A 16,314-nucleotide genomic window follows, 5' to 3' on the forward strand; every position below is an offset into this window, starting at 1 on the left:
CTCCTCTTGAATCTTTGGCAGGTTTGACTCATCATTTAGTTACAGACTACAAGCAAGTTGTAAAACTTCTAGAAGAAGGAATAGCTAAAAGGTATTTTACATAACAAACCAGCTGTATGTAACTCTTCTTTCACTGCGTGTTGATTTCTTTGATGTTTATTTTACTGACGGGGTTGCCAGTGCTTTGTGATGACAGGATGTCAGATTTGGTGATCCTGCACATGACACACAGGGGAGATCTTCCCTGTCATTGTCCACAGCAAGAGATACAAACACTCATGAAGTTGTTTCTTCAAAAGTGATCCTGTGTTGACTTACCCACAAATTGCCACCATCTGTCTGTGATAAAAAATGCAAGCCAAGAAAACGTTTTGCTGTAAACAGACATCTGTTTTTCCCCTTCACTTGCTCATGATACTTTGGACTGGATAGCTTTCAACTCATTTCGTCCTGTAATTCAGTGATTTAAAACTGCTGAAAGTATAATGTATATTTATTTCTTTTCTAAAAGTACTTGGTTTACAATTATTTGGTTTTATTTCTATAAGTTCCTATAAGTCCAAATTGTGTGTTTGCTGTCAGTGAACTGTGGGATTTGGAACACTGGTGAAGCCAATGATTTTGGCTCTCATTAGTTAGGACACTTTTTAACAAGAAGCCTGAAATATCTTTACAGGTGTCATTACAGTAATGGAAAAGAGTTCTATTTGAAAGAATCCTCCAAATCCTAATCACAGTTCCAAAATTGATATTAAGTCTTATTATAAGAGTACTTAAGGTTTTAGAATAACAGTGATGCTGAGAAGTAAGTAAAAACTGAGCTGCATTATCACAAAAAAACCCCCTAAACCTGTAATATACATCTGGTTTAAGTTTTGCTGTTTCTGCTTGTAGCAATTAATAGATGCAGCTTTATGGTAAAAAGAGACTATTTCATTTCAACAAAATTCCACGTGAATACATGGGTCACATGGGTTGTAAGTAACTGAGATGTGAACTTGCTCTATAACTACCTCATGTGTTGTTGGAGGTGAGGAGTACTAACACATCCTCCTCCAAATCCTGCAGCACTATCTTTTTCTCTTTTACTTGATAAACTTTGGTGCTGTGCCCTTACATTCTCTGCCCACTGTAGAGTTGTTTTCTGTCTTCTGTCCTTTACCTGTTTGTCTTCCTCCTCCAACATTTGCAGGCTAGTTCATGTTCTCCTGCTACCTCAGCTCTGCCTTGCTTATAATCACGATGTGCTCAGCTGCCTGTGGCTTTTGGCATGGCCCCTCACACGGCTGTGGAGGAGGTGTAGGAAGCAGAGAACAGCAGGGAGGAGAGTCCTGGCTTTGCCCTCATGCCCTGGGCACTCAGCAGTGCACACACATCTGGAGCTCTCTGCTCTCTAGTGCAACTGCTCTCTGCAGTGCTCTGAGAGCTGGGCTTGTAACACAAACATGGTGCCACATACCACCCTGCCACTTTTCTGGCACTACTCAAATTGCTTACTATTGTTCAGGGCGGGCTTGGTAAAACCGATGATAAAGGCTGCACATACAGCTGAGACTCAAGGCAAGCTCAAAGGAGAAAAACCTGTGTCCTTGCTTTTACCCTGGACAAAATCCTGCTTTCTTTGGGTTTTTCTAATTAAAACAACAATAAAGAAAAGTTTGCATTACAGAGTGGGAGAATCCTGCTGCTCCTTGTTCTATGAGCAGTTCCTGCTTGCCAGAGTGCACTGGGTCAGAGCACGAGAGGTGTTTGACCTGTCTGTCCATGCCAGAGAGTCAAGCAAGTGCCACACAGGGAATTATTATTTAACTATTCATTTAGCACTCCCATGGGTGGACTGGTTAGGCTCATTGGGCTCTTCTAGCCATGTAAAAGAGCTGTATCAAGGTAGAAGAACCCCAGAAGTGGTATATGAAGGTTTTTCAACCCTTTGGAAATGCCAAGGGATAAAAATGGGGACAAATGGAGATGATGTGCTGGGCTTGTACACTGTGTATGGGGATGAGCTGTTTGATGCTGTTGCTGGCTGTACTTCTCTGCTGTGCTCCCTGCTTATGCCACACTGGTACCCGTGCTGTAAGGCTTCTTTAAGATATCTCCTCAGAGTGCTGCTGGTGGAAAAAACCACCTCTAATTAATCCTCAGTTTCCACCCTTCCATGTTCTCTGCCAAATGCTCAGGGAGCAGATCCAAGAATGCAGCCTGCCATATTCTCCAAGTTTTGCATTTTTTCATTTATCTGCTATATTTGTTGATTTTGATTTCCCTGAATACACGGAAGTAACCGTTTGTAACTGAATGGTTTCTTTTTCTTTCTAGAATCACAGCAGCTACACATATTCACAATGCCAGCAGCAGATCCCATGCTATCTTCACCATCCACTACACTCAGGTTAGCTAAAAATAACCCAACTTCCTCTTCACTTTCAAAAGCATTGTGTTGTGTATTGTTTACTTGTCACTATTTTGTGCTGTTTGTGGTAACGGTGGAAGCTGTTACTTATTTCCTTTGGATCACACTGCAGATGTGATGAGTGTTTATTGAAGCATTCTGTTCCTTTGTGCAAGCTTATGGTCAGAAGTGATGCCAAAATCTCACTTTGGAAAGAAATGTTTTCAGTTTTTATCAGCCCTTTGAAATGCAATAACCCCTCTCAGATGCTGTGAAAATTACATGTGACTGTGTTTGAGGTTTTGTTTTATCACACTTGTTTAGGATTCTTAATTGAAGTACAGCATTAGTTTACATCAAAATTTTGTATCTGTCCAGCTTTCTAGATGTGCTCATCTCTTTAGCATTTGGCATCCAGTACTCTCCCTGAGACAATGCAGCCTTTCTTTGGAGGAATTACATCCTTCCCTGGCAGGGAAGTTGTTCAGTGATCCAATAGACCTTTTCTATCTCACACTTCTAACATCCTGTAATCACAGAACATTTTGGGATATTTTTCCTTAGTTTCACAAAAGACCTTTGGAATACATTAGTGAAAAATAACTCTGCAAGGTCTACAAGAAAGCCTTTCACAGTCTGTAGGCAGTAAAGGGTTTTTTTTGAGAGGAAATTGGCATAAGAGGGCAGTTTCTCTGTGGGGTGAGAAAGCTGTTGAGTTAGTGATTTGAACACAGTCAGGGGGTCAAGGTCACAAACAAAGGCAGTGAGACAGTCATATGTACAACTCAGCTTCAAACAAAAGAGCACATCAATTTTATTTTCATTAATTAATTAAGGGGAATAATCTTCTTTATTGATTTTTTTTTCTTCAGGCTATATTGGAGAACAATCTTCCCTCTGAAATTGCAAGCAAGATCAACTTAGTGGACCTTGCAGGCAGGTAATAATATACTAAAAGGCAAAGAGGTAATTTTCTCTGAAGATGCAGACAGTACTGTCTTAAATGATGAAGTTTAGTATTTTAAAATTTCGTTGAATTAACAGTAAGCCTGACTTTCTTATAATGTAACAGGGAATATTAAGGTAATATTGTCCTTGTCAATAGTTCTTCTGTACTGGGTATTGGTTTTCACTGGAGAAGGGAATTCCTAGGTCCTCAGAAACAATACTCTGTTGTTGCATACATTTAAGGTAATTCCATTCAGCTCTATAGTCTTATTAAGTGGCTTTTCTGGTAGCTATTGTTGGAATTACTAAATCTGAGCTTGAAAAGAGAAGAGAAAGAAGGAATGTGTTCTTCGTGGCTGCCTAGCATGGGCAGGAGAAAATAGTTATATCTCACTGTTTATGTTATTCATATTCCAAAAGTTCTTAAGTCTCTGATCTTTGCTATGCATTTCAGTGAGGAACGTGTGGTTGTGCTGGATGGGACAGGAAACAGAAAGATGGAAGCTGTGCTGAAGAATTATAGAACAGTTATAGAAAAGGACTTTTGTTTTCCCAAGAACATGAATTACCATGCACGTATGGTCAGAGAAAGTGGCATTGAGGGAATATAAAGACTTTTGTACTGAGCCAGTCTATCCTTGGGGAGTTGTGAAATGCATGTTGTTTTTTTTTTAAATTCAGAACCACTATGATTGGGTTGCCTAGTTCAGACTTTATGTTTTGGTGGGTCTTTAACAGTATCTTGCACCAACAACCTTTGCTCATGGTTGCTTGGACTTTCTGAAATAGAGGGCAATAAAAAATATTTTAAGTATGTGGGTTTTTTAATTGCAAAGCTCATCATTTCTGTTTTCTTGTATTGCTTGAAAATACATAATATTTTCATATTGACTGTTTGTTAACAAGCATTTGTGTTTATTTTGCATTCTTTTTCACACTTGCTGGCTACAGTGAAAGAGCTGATCCCAGTTACTGTAAAGATAGAATTACTGAAGGTGCCAATATTAACAAGTCATTAGTCACGCTTGGGATTGTCATATCCACTTTAGGTAAGCACATTAGTTCTTTATATTGAAGGGTAGTGATAAAAGCATGACTCACTCACCACGTGTTGAGTGTAAATGTTAATTTGCATTTACATCAAAAAGCTCAACAGAGCAGCTGTGTGGTGTCTTTATAAACTGTAATGGCATCTAAGAAAATTAAGTAGCCCCTTTCCCGAGCTCTGTGGTATTTCTCCCTCAGCACAAAACTCTCAGATGTTCAGCAGCTGCCAGAGCATTAACTCCATCGCGAGTGAAGGGGACAGCAGCCGTGTGGACAGCTCTCCCTCTGGCAGCAGCAGTGGGAGCAGACGCCCGGCTTACATCCCCTACCGGGACTCCATCCTCACCTGGCTGCTCAAGGACAGTCTGGGCGGCAACTCCAAGACCATTATGATTGCCAGTGAGTTTGGTTCTATTAATTGTTTAACATTTTGCACTAGGCTGTGCCTTTAATATACACCTCTACTGCAGTGAGAAGACAGCTATAACACTTAGAATCTGCCCTTGTAAAGATTTTCATAAATGCTTCAGAGAATACTCAAGGAAATGAAAATGCATGCTGATTGTGCATTAAATTATGTTTAAGAGTCTTACCAAGGTCATAGCTTTGATTTTAGGTGATTCATTCAGTTATAAATACAATCTGGAAAATATGTTCTCTGTGAGCTTAATGAAATAACCCTAGGGTTATATTTATGTTTTATCTTTTAAAAAAGTAAGAAAAAAAAAACCCTTTTTGAAAAGTGATGGGCTGAACTGAATGCTTTTAAAAATTGTTTCATTTGTCTTCTGTCTGTAGCTATCTCACCTGCCAGCTCCAGCTACAACGAGACCATGAGTACCTTGAGATATGCTGCAAATGCCAAAAATATTATTAACAAGCCCAGAGTAAATGAGGTGAGGCCTTGAGTTCTGCCTAAGGTTGCCTATGCAGTCACAATTTGTCTTGTTCTCAGTACACAAAATAATGAAGCCTTTAAATAGATGGGAATAATTTTGGCCACAGAACACGAGTTTCATTCATTGCCTGTTGTAGGAATGAGCTCTGACTTTATGGCAGATTCATTTGTTTGATTATGCAGAGGTCCTTCACAGGCTGCACAAGTTAAGAGATGGCAGAGTATTAAGCAGAGTCAGGTGCTGCACTGGAGGCCATTGGAGGCCTGAATTCTATTGCTGCCCCTGCTATCCCATTCTTGTTCAATGCTAGATGTTCAGATGCTTAAGGCAAATTTTCAGTGTGTGCTTTTTTCTCATTTTCCACCCTTATGCTCAGTCCACATTTATCAAATATGAAAAATTTAAACTCTCTCAATCAAAGACACAGTGTTAAAACAGAGATTTGAGATACTATAATCATAAGAACCAGCATTAAAAATAATTCATGGCAATGTGCATAATTCAAGCAGCACATACTGATCCAGATCCACAGTCACATATGGTAGAAATACAGAAATCTAGAATTGCTGCTCTGTAACTGAGAATTCTTAACCTGGAATTCTGCATGAGGCTCCCTTTACACATGATCTCATAAATTAAGGACTGAATCATAGTGCATCCATTTAAGGAATATACTGTGAATTTAGGTTTCAAAAAAGTCTTGATTCCAGCCATTTCCTAATATTTAATCCATTGACTTGACAGCTTTAGTAGTATTTTTTGTGATTTGGCATGAGTGTATCAAGATTTTATTTTGTAGATGAAAAGATAGAATCTTAGAGTTGTTCTTCACTATTTGCTTTCCTAACAGTAGTCTTAAATTTGGGCAGAAGGAAACCCTTCTAATCCTAGGTTTCCCAAATTTAATTTGCATTTTATTTACCAGTGCCTGTAAGTAGTTTTCAGACATCAGCAGTAGCAGCAATTGAATGCTCGGTTTTGCCAGCAGCAGTTCCCAGCTCTGTGACAGCTGAAGTCACACACACACACTCCTGGATAAGGCACTTGTCACACACAGCCTGCCAGCCTCCCCACTTGTGTACCCATCCCTCCCTTGCACAGCCCGTGCCAGACCCTTGACCCCACCTTCAGTCTTCTTCCCCTCACTGCAAATTGACCTGGCAGCCCAGAGAAAGCTGATCCTTGACTTCAGAGTTTGTATGAAATGTCTGTAAAAGCTGTTTTCTAGAAATGCTTACTCTGAAATGAGATAAATGCCTCCTCACCAAGCAGACAGGCAATTCTTTATGTATCAGCTGTAAGGGATTTAATACCATCCTGGATGACATTCTGACTTCATCTCCTCTAATCGGATTTTACACAGCTCCACTGAGTAACAGCATCTTTCTTATGTAATGTGACTATTTTGAAGGTAAATCCTTAGAAGTAGGGATGTATCCATCTAGTCCTGATGGGAACAAATGCTATGATAGGTCTGTGTTCAGAAGAGAGATGAAAAAAAGTTTATGGTGAAAGAGAATCTATCAGCGATGAGAACCACCTGTCCCTAGGCAGTATTTCTCAAGGGCCTGGCACAGTGAAGCAAGGAGTACTGCTGTGAATTTGCCTATTCTCTCCTCCTGGATGTTGGAATATCTCCACATTGATTTCTTCAGCTAGAGCTTTTTTGAAACTGATTTTTCCAACAGTCTGTGTCTCAATATTTCAGGATGCAAATGTGAAATTGATCCGAGAACTGAGAGAAGAAATTGATAGGTTGAAAGCTATGCTGATGAGCTTTGAACTGGTATGTAGCAACATTTCCCTGCTGGAGCTTTTGTGTTACTTTAGGTAGCTTATTTTAATCTCATCTGTTTATCTTTCCATGTTTATTGTAACTGGAGAGAAATGAAACTGTTCTCCAGGTGATTTTGCCATTATAAGGTTAACTGCTTTTCTGTCACTTCGGCTCTTTCTGTCACTGCACTGATGAACCTGAGGTATAAGTAGCCATGTAATGATTCAAAAGGATTTCCTTGCCTGTCTTTCATGGAGTTGGATGGTTTATCCGTCCAGAAATATCATGAAACAGAAATATTTTATTTTTAGGGGTAGAGAAGCTTAAAGAGATTAATTGATGTTTCATACTTCCTGCATACTCTCTCCCCACAAAAGAGTTGTGAACACCTGTAAGCCCTCACAATACACCTGATATTGCTGGTGTTTTTCTCTGTTAGAATAATAATAGTGACTTAGTTTTCCAAGCCATGGAGAGAATGTTTTGCTGAGAGAGACAGAAACCACACTTCAGGATTTATTCACACAGAACTATCTCTCAGTTGTTGCCTTTTCACCAGTTCTTTATGCCAAAAAAATTGCATGCAATAGGTAGAGAGATGTAGGCTAGATGCTAGAAGGCTGCATGTGTATTTTGTCTTTCCTTCTCTTGACTTCATCACCTTGAAATGCTGGAGAGTGAAAGAGCATGCCTGCCAGTTGTGAGTAAGAAAACTAACATTTAGATCTTGGTGGCTGTTGTTTGTACAGAGAAATTCCAGCCCCTCTTGGAGTGATGACAGGGATGGCAATCTGACTGAGCTGGTCCTTCAGAATGAAATGAAGGTGTGTATGATTTACCTGATGCTGTAACTACCCCCTGCTCCACTAGGCCAGGGGATAGCATTGCTGGAGTTGTGAAACTACAGTGAAAACTCTTTTGTGTTAATCCTTTCCTTTTTGCTCTGCAGATGCAGGAAACTGCTGTCCTTAATTCATGTTGAGTGTGCTCTACCAGTTTGTGACAAAAGTCTCGTGTCCTTAATGGGACACAGTCCATTGTGCATCACTAAGCCTGCACAATCCACCTCTTGTTTGAAAGCTGTCTCAAGATATATCACAGCAATTCATCATACACAGTCTCTGTCTTCTAACATAAACTCCAATTTATTCAAATGGAATTATTGTACACTTACCAAAATTACTGAGAAGATTTGATCACTGCTAACCTGGAAAGGTTTTTCAGACTTTAAGTTTTGCCCAAAAACAGGCAAAATAATTTGTTAGCATGATCAAAAAGAAAAATTAGCCTGCTTAGTAAGTGAAACTGTTCTCTTTCCTATTCTTTAAGATTGAGCAATTAACCAAAGACTGGACAAATAAGTGGACAGAAAGGAAAGCCATCATGGAAGAATACAGTGTGGACATCAACAAAGAAAAAGCTGGAGTAACAATAGATTCTAATTTACCTCATCTAATGGCCATGGATGATGATATCCTCAGCACAGGAGTGGTGCTGTACCATCTCAGGGTGAGATATGGTCACTTGTCTTATTTTACTCTTTAATTTGAAAATATTTGTTTCCTTTGGAAATGGAGGGTGGTTAGGGTGACATTACAACAACAGCTATCAAGTCATGAAGTTTGCAGATCACAAGACTTAATGGGGAGGAAAAGCAGAAAATAACTGGAAATGGAGAAGGAGAAGAATTCTTGTACGAATATAATTTGACCTCTTATGAATGCATGTAAAGTATTTGAACGTGAAATACATGAAAGTATTATGAATGTGTAAAGTATTCAAAATTGTATTGCAAGCAAAGCAAAATATTGAAATTAGTGCACAAAGCATGAGGGCAGTTATTTGTTTGTATATGTGGAGATATAAAGGATGGTGCTTAAAGTATTCCAGACACACTGGTCCAAATTTTATTATGCATTTGTATACTTAAGACTGAAATATTTGAATATGTATAGATAGAAGTAAGGTTTAAGAAACAAAATCTCACTTTGGCAATGACTTCTATACATTGCTTTTAACCCGATGAGAGATCTGCCATGCAGATACCACGTATGTAGCATGAAGGTGAATTACTTGTGATACTGCTCGAGTGGCTATTTTTGAAAATCACATGGAAATCCTGCCCTCATTGATACTGTGTTGTTGTGTAACTGCTAATTTAAGGCAAGGTTTTCACCAAGGAACTTTTATAACATTGTATATATATATCACTGCACATTATGGCATATGATGTGCATGGCTGGGCCAGATCGTTTTAGAGGTTTTTAGTTTTTGATACGACAAATGCTAGGCCAGACTTCAACATTTTTAATATTGTTTAAATGAATGGAAATTACTGAAATATTGATGCTACTTAATGTGAAAGAAATGTTGGATGTGCACTTCTACAGAGGTGCACTCATTGCCAAAAAGTATTTTAAATACGGTTGAAAGTCATATATCTGTCTACTAATAAAAAATCTTTATCCAGATTTTGTGGTAGCTGACAGTTTAAGGACACAGGATTTTTTATTCCTCTTAAAAATTACAGCAAATACTTAAAACAGAAATCTTGCTGTTCTTCTATAATTTTGAAAGAGAAATTTAGCTAATTTTTCTCATGCCAACACAAAGGAATTTTACCAGGTAGTTATTAGGGACCAAGTATTAATGTCCAGTGCTTATCAACATGAAACTTCAACTCCTCAACCCTATATTAACAATAAATATTTATTGAAAGCAACTGCTACTACTTAGATGTTTTTCTGTCATGTGCCATTGGGGAAAGATTTAATACTTTCCCATACTAATTTTGACAACACCTAATTTAAATGCATTCATTTTAATGGCATAACCTGGTTTGAAGGGTCACTTTCTGAAGTCATTCTTTACTCTGTCACACTAACATCTTTGTCCCTTCTTTCTTTGCTTCTAGATGCTGCCTTTTCTTTTCTTTGTGCTTTACATCCTTTAGTCTCTGGTGTCTGTTACCTTCATCTGAACAGCAAGAAGGTAAAACATTAGTGGGTCCTTACAAATTAGGGCTTCACCATATAACAGCTCTTAACATTGTACTTCTAGAGAGAGGTCACAGCAGCGGTTTTCAGATCGTGCAAAATAAATATTGTGTTACTCTTTTATTCCCACGATATTTCATGGTATTAATTGCACTAATCGATGCTTGCCTATGCTTAATTTTCTGGCTTTCATTAATAAAAGATGTATGTTTTCCTGTGATCTAGCTGACCTGTTTTGCATAGCTTAAAAAAAAAAGCAATTTGTGTATTGTTTCAGTAAAAGGTGTACTTCACAGCCTTTTTTGAAAGTTGGAGTACTTCCAGAACTGAAGGGGTAAAGCAATCTTGCTCTTTATTGTTCTGTAAAGTACCTTAGGAATTCTACCCATTGTTACCCAGAAGAGGTAACGATGTAAAAACGCTTCAACAGATGTGGAGATGCGCTGCTGTGTGCTCAGGTCAGGTTGTGCATCTTCCCCTTTTTCAGGTGGAATACTCAATATTAAATTAGGAAAGAGTATAAATAATTAGCTCAATAATAGCATTTTAAAAATTAAATCAGTATGGTTCTGGGATATGGTTATTGTTATTTTGTTTTCTCGGGCTGAGTTGAATTGCTTGTATTGTATCTGTACCCTTGGTCTCACCCCCAATTTTTAGTTAGATTTAAACTTACCCAGAATCACTCCACTGGCTAGCACGCTGTTGTGAATTTCCTGAGCCAACACTGCTGTAATACACTTTTCTGAATTAAATTGTGTTACCAGAGAGTTAGCTCAGCAACTTGGAAAAAATTTCTTTTGGAATTGCAATAAATATTTCATGGCCAAAGAAAAAGATAACTGATAAAGAGAACTTTTAGGAGTTAGTTTACTTCTCTCTGAATAAAATACATGTTGTTAATTCACTTGATTGAGTGGCACAAGTCAAAGGCCATATGGACCATAAGTTTTCTCGAAGTTGTGGATATTTTGCAGCTGAGGCTGCTGAAGGTTGATCTGACATGGGACTTGGTAACAAAGCAGAGGCACAATCCAGCTTTCAGCCTCTCCAGCAAATGAAGTCTCAGCAGGGCTGATGCCCGAGGGATTTGTTAGCTGGTTCAGACAGCTGAGCTCTGTGAGGAGCTTTGTGATAACCATTGCCTTTCTGTCCAGTGCACAAACCCACTGTGATTTACCCATAATTACCCAGAACTAGGGCACCTTGAAGCAGTGCACAGCTTCTGTTTTCACAGTCTGCAGGCTTCCAGTTACTACTTCTTGCTTGATCTTTAAATCTAGACTTTGCAATAACTTGGAGCAGAGAGTACATTAAATTCGTTCTAATTTGAATATAAAATCACATTGTTTACTGCCAAATTAATTTTAATATAACTGAAAGACTTGCCAGTATAGTAATTTTAGACTGCATTTACCAATCACTTTACCATAAGCAATTACAGCGTCTCTTTAGAACTGGGAAATTATCTTACTTTGTTTTCCTAAGAAAAGGCATAGAACTGGTAATGGAAAGTAATAGACAGATGGTAAATTAATTGCCTTTTTTTATCAGCTTTTTCTTATGGTATTGTGTAAATTACTCTTTTTCATTGGTATTTGAAGGCAACCATGAAACTACTGTCTCATTTCCATCACTGACCTATAACATGATTCGAGTGTTCTTGTTCTGGAGACTTGTTCCTAGGCAGTTCTTTTCTTTGAAGTTAATGAATCTTCAGGTTTGGGAACATGCCCATATACTATAAGCACCAGGAAGACTTTTCATAGGTGTCATTTAAGTTTCAGAAAAAGTTCTTTGTAGTTAGGATGAAGAGTTCATAATGTATGATAAAGTGCCTTTACAAATTAGGAATTCTTTTAAATTTGAAAAGCCTGGTTAATTGAATAATCGTTTTGCAGATTCTCTCTTTCTGCATGGGTATTTATTAAAAAAATTATCTCATTTCTGCAAACATAAGTCTGACTGTAAAAGTTCAAATCATCAGGATGTGTGTTCATATTCAAGATATTGGTCTCAAGCACAGTCCAAACATCATCTGCTGAAGGTTACTTTGTCTACTGGAGTCATAGCAGCTGACATAGCTGCAGGATGGAGAGTAATTACAATGCTAAGGAGGACAGTGGGCTGAAATATTATGAGTACACAGTGTCTACTTCAAACAGTTTAGTCATTCAGAGGCAATTTATTTTAAGTACTTGCTAAAATGATGTACCAAAGCTTTTTTAAGTAGTATATATAGTCTTTTTTTTTTGTAACCAATTTCTTGTTTTAGGAAGGAACAACCAAAATTGGAAGAAGTGACTCAGACCAGGATCAAGACATTGGTAAGAGAATGATATTACAACTTATTTTGTGGTATGATCAGGTCAAACAAAGGGTTTACATTTGTCATGTGTAATAGCTAGGTAGTGCTTCTGTTTGTCAGCTTCAAGAAAGTAAGTAGAAGAGGTTAATTATTAATGTTTGCTAAAATATATGATTATTTTTTGTTTAAGAGGCCAAAAAGTCAGTGGACTTGACCTAATTGAGATATTTTCAGAATTTTCTTCTCACTTGTAAAATGCTACACTAGAGTTTAAATCTACCATCCCCTTACATCCAAATTCTCAGATGTTCTATCCTAAACTAGTGGCACAAGTAATCACAAGATACTGAAAATGCTTTTCAACTCTACTTGTTCAGAATATTTTAGATGTGAAATCCAAATTATTTAGAAAATGTCTTATTTAATTTGGTTTCTGCTTTTAATTTTAGCAGTCCATCTCAGGAGCTAGATACTATGATAGAGAACCAAAACTTTATACTGAAATTGGAAAATCTGTGGCATCTCAGCTCTGGTTAAGTTCTGCTAAGCTTGCTTATGCTTGATTATTTTTTGCCAGTAGATTAGTGAATTATAAACAATAAGTTTATAAGCAATAAACATAGTGTTCATATAAACATATAAACAATAAGTGCCATTGAGAAAATTCAACATAATAGAAGAATATGCACATCAGCTCACAAAGTGATATGTAGTCTTACAGTACCAGAAATGAAGAAACAATCTCACTGTTTTCCATAGTGAGTTTCTGTCACTGGTGGGGTTTCGGGGTCACTTTGGGATCCCTGAGACTGCTTTCACAGCCCTCAGTGACAGAGCTTGTTCCCGAGCCTTGCCCAGACAGAATTCTGGCTCGTGGTGAGCTCTCACACCAGCGGGGAAAAGAGACCAGCATATGCAGAAAGGCACAAATCCATGGTTTATTCTATGAAGGCATCCTATCTAACATATACCCACGGCTATTGTTTTACAGGGGGTTTTATATCTTTTGAGGGGTTTACAATTTGCACCAATTACCAAGGGAATTCTACTTTCTAACCAATCCCTGAGGGATTTTGCATTCAAAGCTGGCCTATGGATACTAAAAGAAAATGAGCTACTAATATTGAAGATAGATAAGAGGGTCTTTCAAGGGGGGGAAGCTAAATTCTTTTTATATTCATCATTTCACAAGCCATTTCTTATCTCAAAGCTATGATTTTCCAAGGAGCTTGTTCTGAGGATGCAGGGAAACTTTCTTTTGCGTTTTCTGCTCCCTCCACAAGTTTCAATAATAAGTTTTTCCTGCGGTTAGATATTTACTGGCAGTATTCAATCTCCTTGTTTCGCGCGTGGTACGGTCCTCTGGGGTGTCAAACGGTGCGTGACGCTCCGCTCTGAGCACGGCAAGGCCTGATGAGGTGACTGACTGTGCTGCAGTTCTGCAGGGGCAGTGGATTGAGAGGAACCACTGTCGGATCGAGAACCGCAGCGGGGTGGTGACCCTGCGGCCGGTGCCCGGTGCGCGCTGCTCCGTCAACGGCTGCCCGGTGTCGGGCTCCTGCCGTCTGTCACAAGGTGAGCCCCCTTCCCCCTGGGCAGAGCCCTCCCCATCGCTGCAGCTTGGAAATAGCATTTATGGAATTTGAGCAGGTTTGCTCCGTGGCTAGAGCTGGGACAAATAAATTAAGTAGCCCGCAGAAGTAAAATCGAAGCATCGGCGACAATATTCTTCCTCCTTCTGGCAGCAGTAGTCCGCAGGTTTCTGAGAAGGGAAGATTTGTAGTCAGAGACATTGTTGTGGAAAGTAGTGGAGACTGACTCTGAGACAGCTGGCCACTGAAAGGGTTTTTTGGCAATTATATAATGTGGTTGAAAAAACCTTCAGGTTTTTCACAGGGTATTTAGGCTGGCAGCCACTGCATCATAGGCTATGATGAATGAATTCAGATTAAACGGATTGGGCTTCCATACTTTTAGGTTCTTTAAAGACACAGTCCAGCTTCTGGGAACTTGTAGTGATCTAGATTCTTAAAAAGATAGTGTAAAAACAAGTTTTCAGCAGTGGGTTGGTTGTGGTTTTGGCATGAAGTCATGCTGACCTTTGCTATGAACAGGGAATTTACAATTATGTTTAGTCTGCACCAAGATTAGTTTGCAGATTGATAACAGATTACAGATCATATTACAGATCAATAACTCTGCCATTCCATAGTGGTAAGTTTTAAAAGTACTTCTCTGTTCTGTGATTTACAGAAGGCTGTTGGTCACATTATTTTTAACCTACTATTCTGTAGTAGTTTGATTAATTATGTCTAAAATGTCTAATTATTTTGGTTTCACAGGTGCCCTTGTTGTCCTTGGCAAATCTCATAAGTTTAGATTCAATCACCCAGCAGAAGCTGCTATCTTAAGACTAAGAAGATCAGTAAGTTCTAAAACTGTTTTTCTCTCTTATTTTTTCTCTTTTCCCTATATCTTTTCTTCTTAAAAGCCAGCCTGATAAAGATAATATTTCATCTCACCATCATATTCACTTGCTTCCTTTCCTCTATCTAATGGTCTGTAATGACACTAAACCTTTTGTGGGAGGACACTAGCACTTCCTTCAGCTGTGCTTAGCAAAAGATGATGCAGATCCCTTGAATAATTTAGTGTTTCCTTTTTCTAGTCAGAAACAAAAAGGCAGAATGCTGCAGTAAAAAGACCAGTTAAGAATCATTCCACATTTGATAATTTTCTGAGTTATCTTCCATCTCTGTCATTTCACTGTCTTGAATGAAGACATTGAAAATTTATGGGATTAAGTACTTAAGTGTTGTTGACTCTGAAAGCAGTTAGTTGTTACATACATCAGAAATGGATAAAATGTTTCTTGGTGTGTTAAGCTCAGGAACTAATTGCTGTTAGATATTATTCGGTTGGCTAATTCAATAATGTTTAAGAAATGAGGTAATTCTTAAAATGACTGACAAATATAACTAAAAACCTAACTTTAAAAAAAGTTTTCTCATTTAGGAATTAACCATATTAACAACTGATATTGGCGAGGGTCTACCATTTAAAATGGATATTCATTTACAAATGTTTTATGCTTTCCACTGTTCCATCCTTTTGTACTCACTTCTAGATAAGGGGCTTAACTTCTGTTTGTTTTCATTCTTAATTTCTTGATTAATGAAACATGCAGCACATTCAAATAGAGCTGCAAAAAGAGATGTGCACAGTAACAAATACTTAGCGATTTTACTAATTATCAAAGACTAAGCAGAAGTGTGAGATTATAAACTCACATGGGAGTTATTATGCAGCCTTGCACATAAAATTAACAATGACAGTACTAATGATACCTTGGAAGCTCCTGGGTTGCTGTGATTTTTTTTTAAATTCCTGTCCTATGTTGTGTGCTTTCTGTAGATAAATGAAACCCCACCCGCTCTGAGTTGTGGAGCTTTGGACTGGCTCAATTTGGATGGAAGTTGCATCAATTCTACACATCATATCCTTTCTTCTCTCCACAGGTAAGTTTAAAACTAAGAAAAAAGCAACTGAACAAACAATTTCTCTTGTGGGATGATGTCTGAAATAAGGGATTTGATTCAGACAAAAGTAAGCTGTACACAGAGTAAGTGCCATCAAGTTTTTAAGCTGTCAAATAAAGATGTCAGAGAAAATGCATTGGTCAGCCAACTAATACAGAGCATTAAGATATACAAGCAACAAACCTGCAAAATCATTTATTGATGCTCAGTTAAGAAAATGCCTCAGATGAGACTGTCACTCTTAACTCAGTTCACTTGGACATCTTCTTTACAGCTAATCTATAATTTTTACAACATCATTGCTTCAATGTACAGAATGGTTTTTTCAGGATATGATTGAACCAAGGTAATTATTACCAATATACTTTCACTGCTAATTTGTTGTGGAAATCAGAAGGTTTGTTCATA

General features: G+C 38.1%; 1 protein-coding gene across 1 annotated transcript in view; it reads left to right on the plus strand.

Annotated features, from left to right (window-relative positions):
• The window catches only part of STARD9 (StAR related lipid transfer domain containing 9), a 103,539-nt gene that overhangs the window by 52,572 nt on the left and 34,653 nt on the right, over positions 1–16,314 (plus strand). Inside the window, exons 8-20 of the mRNA XM_088167010.1 lie at positions 22–91; positions 2,320–2,392; positions 3,265–3,332; positions 4,292–4,389; positions 4,586–4,786; positions 5,186–5,283; positions 6,995–7,072; positions 7,813–7,887; positions 8,393–8,572; positions 12,335–12,386; positions 13,805–13,942; positions 14,710–14,792; positions 15,782–15,885. Of these exons, the coding sequence (XP_088023136.1) occupies positions 22–91; positions 2,320–2,392; positions 3,265–3,332; positions 4,292–4,389; positions 4,586–4,786; positions 5,186–5,283; positions 6,995–7,072; positions 7,813–7,887; positions 8,393–8,572; positions 12,335–12,386; positions 13,805–13,942; positions 14,710–14,792; positions 15,782–15,885 (1,318 nt within the window). The remainder of the gene's footprint in view (positions 1–21; positions 92–2,319; positions 2,393–3,264; positions 3,333–4,291; positions 4,390–4,585; positions 4,787–5,185; positions 5,284–6,994; positions 7,073–7,812; positions 7,888–8,392; positions 8,573–12,334; positions 12,387–13,804; positions 13,943–14,709; positions 14,793–15,781; positions 15,886–16,314) is intronic.

This window comes from Sturnus vulgaris, chromosome 6 (assembly GCF_052056855.1).
Source record: "Sturnus vulgaris isolate bStuVul1 chromosome 6, bStuVul1.hap1, whole genome shotgun sequence".
NCBI lineage: Eukaryota > Metazoa > Chordata > Aves > Passeriformes > Sturnidae > Sturnus > Sturnus vulgaris.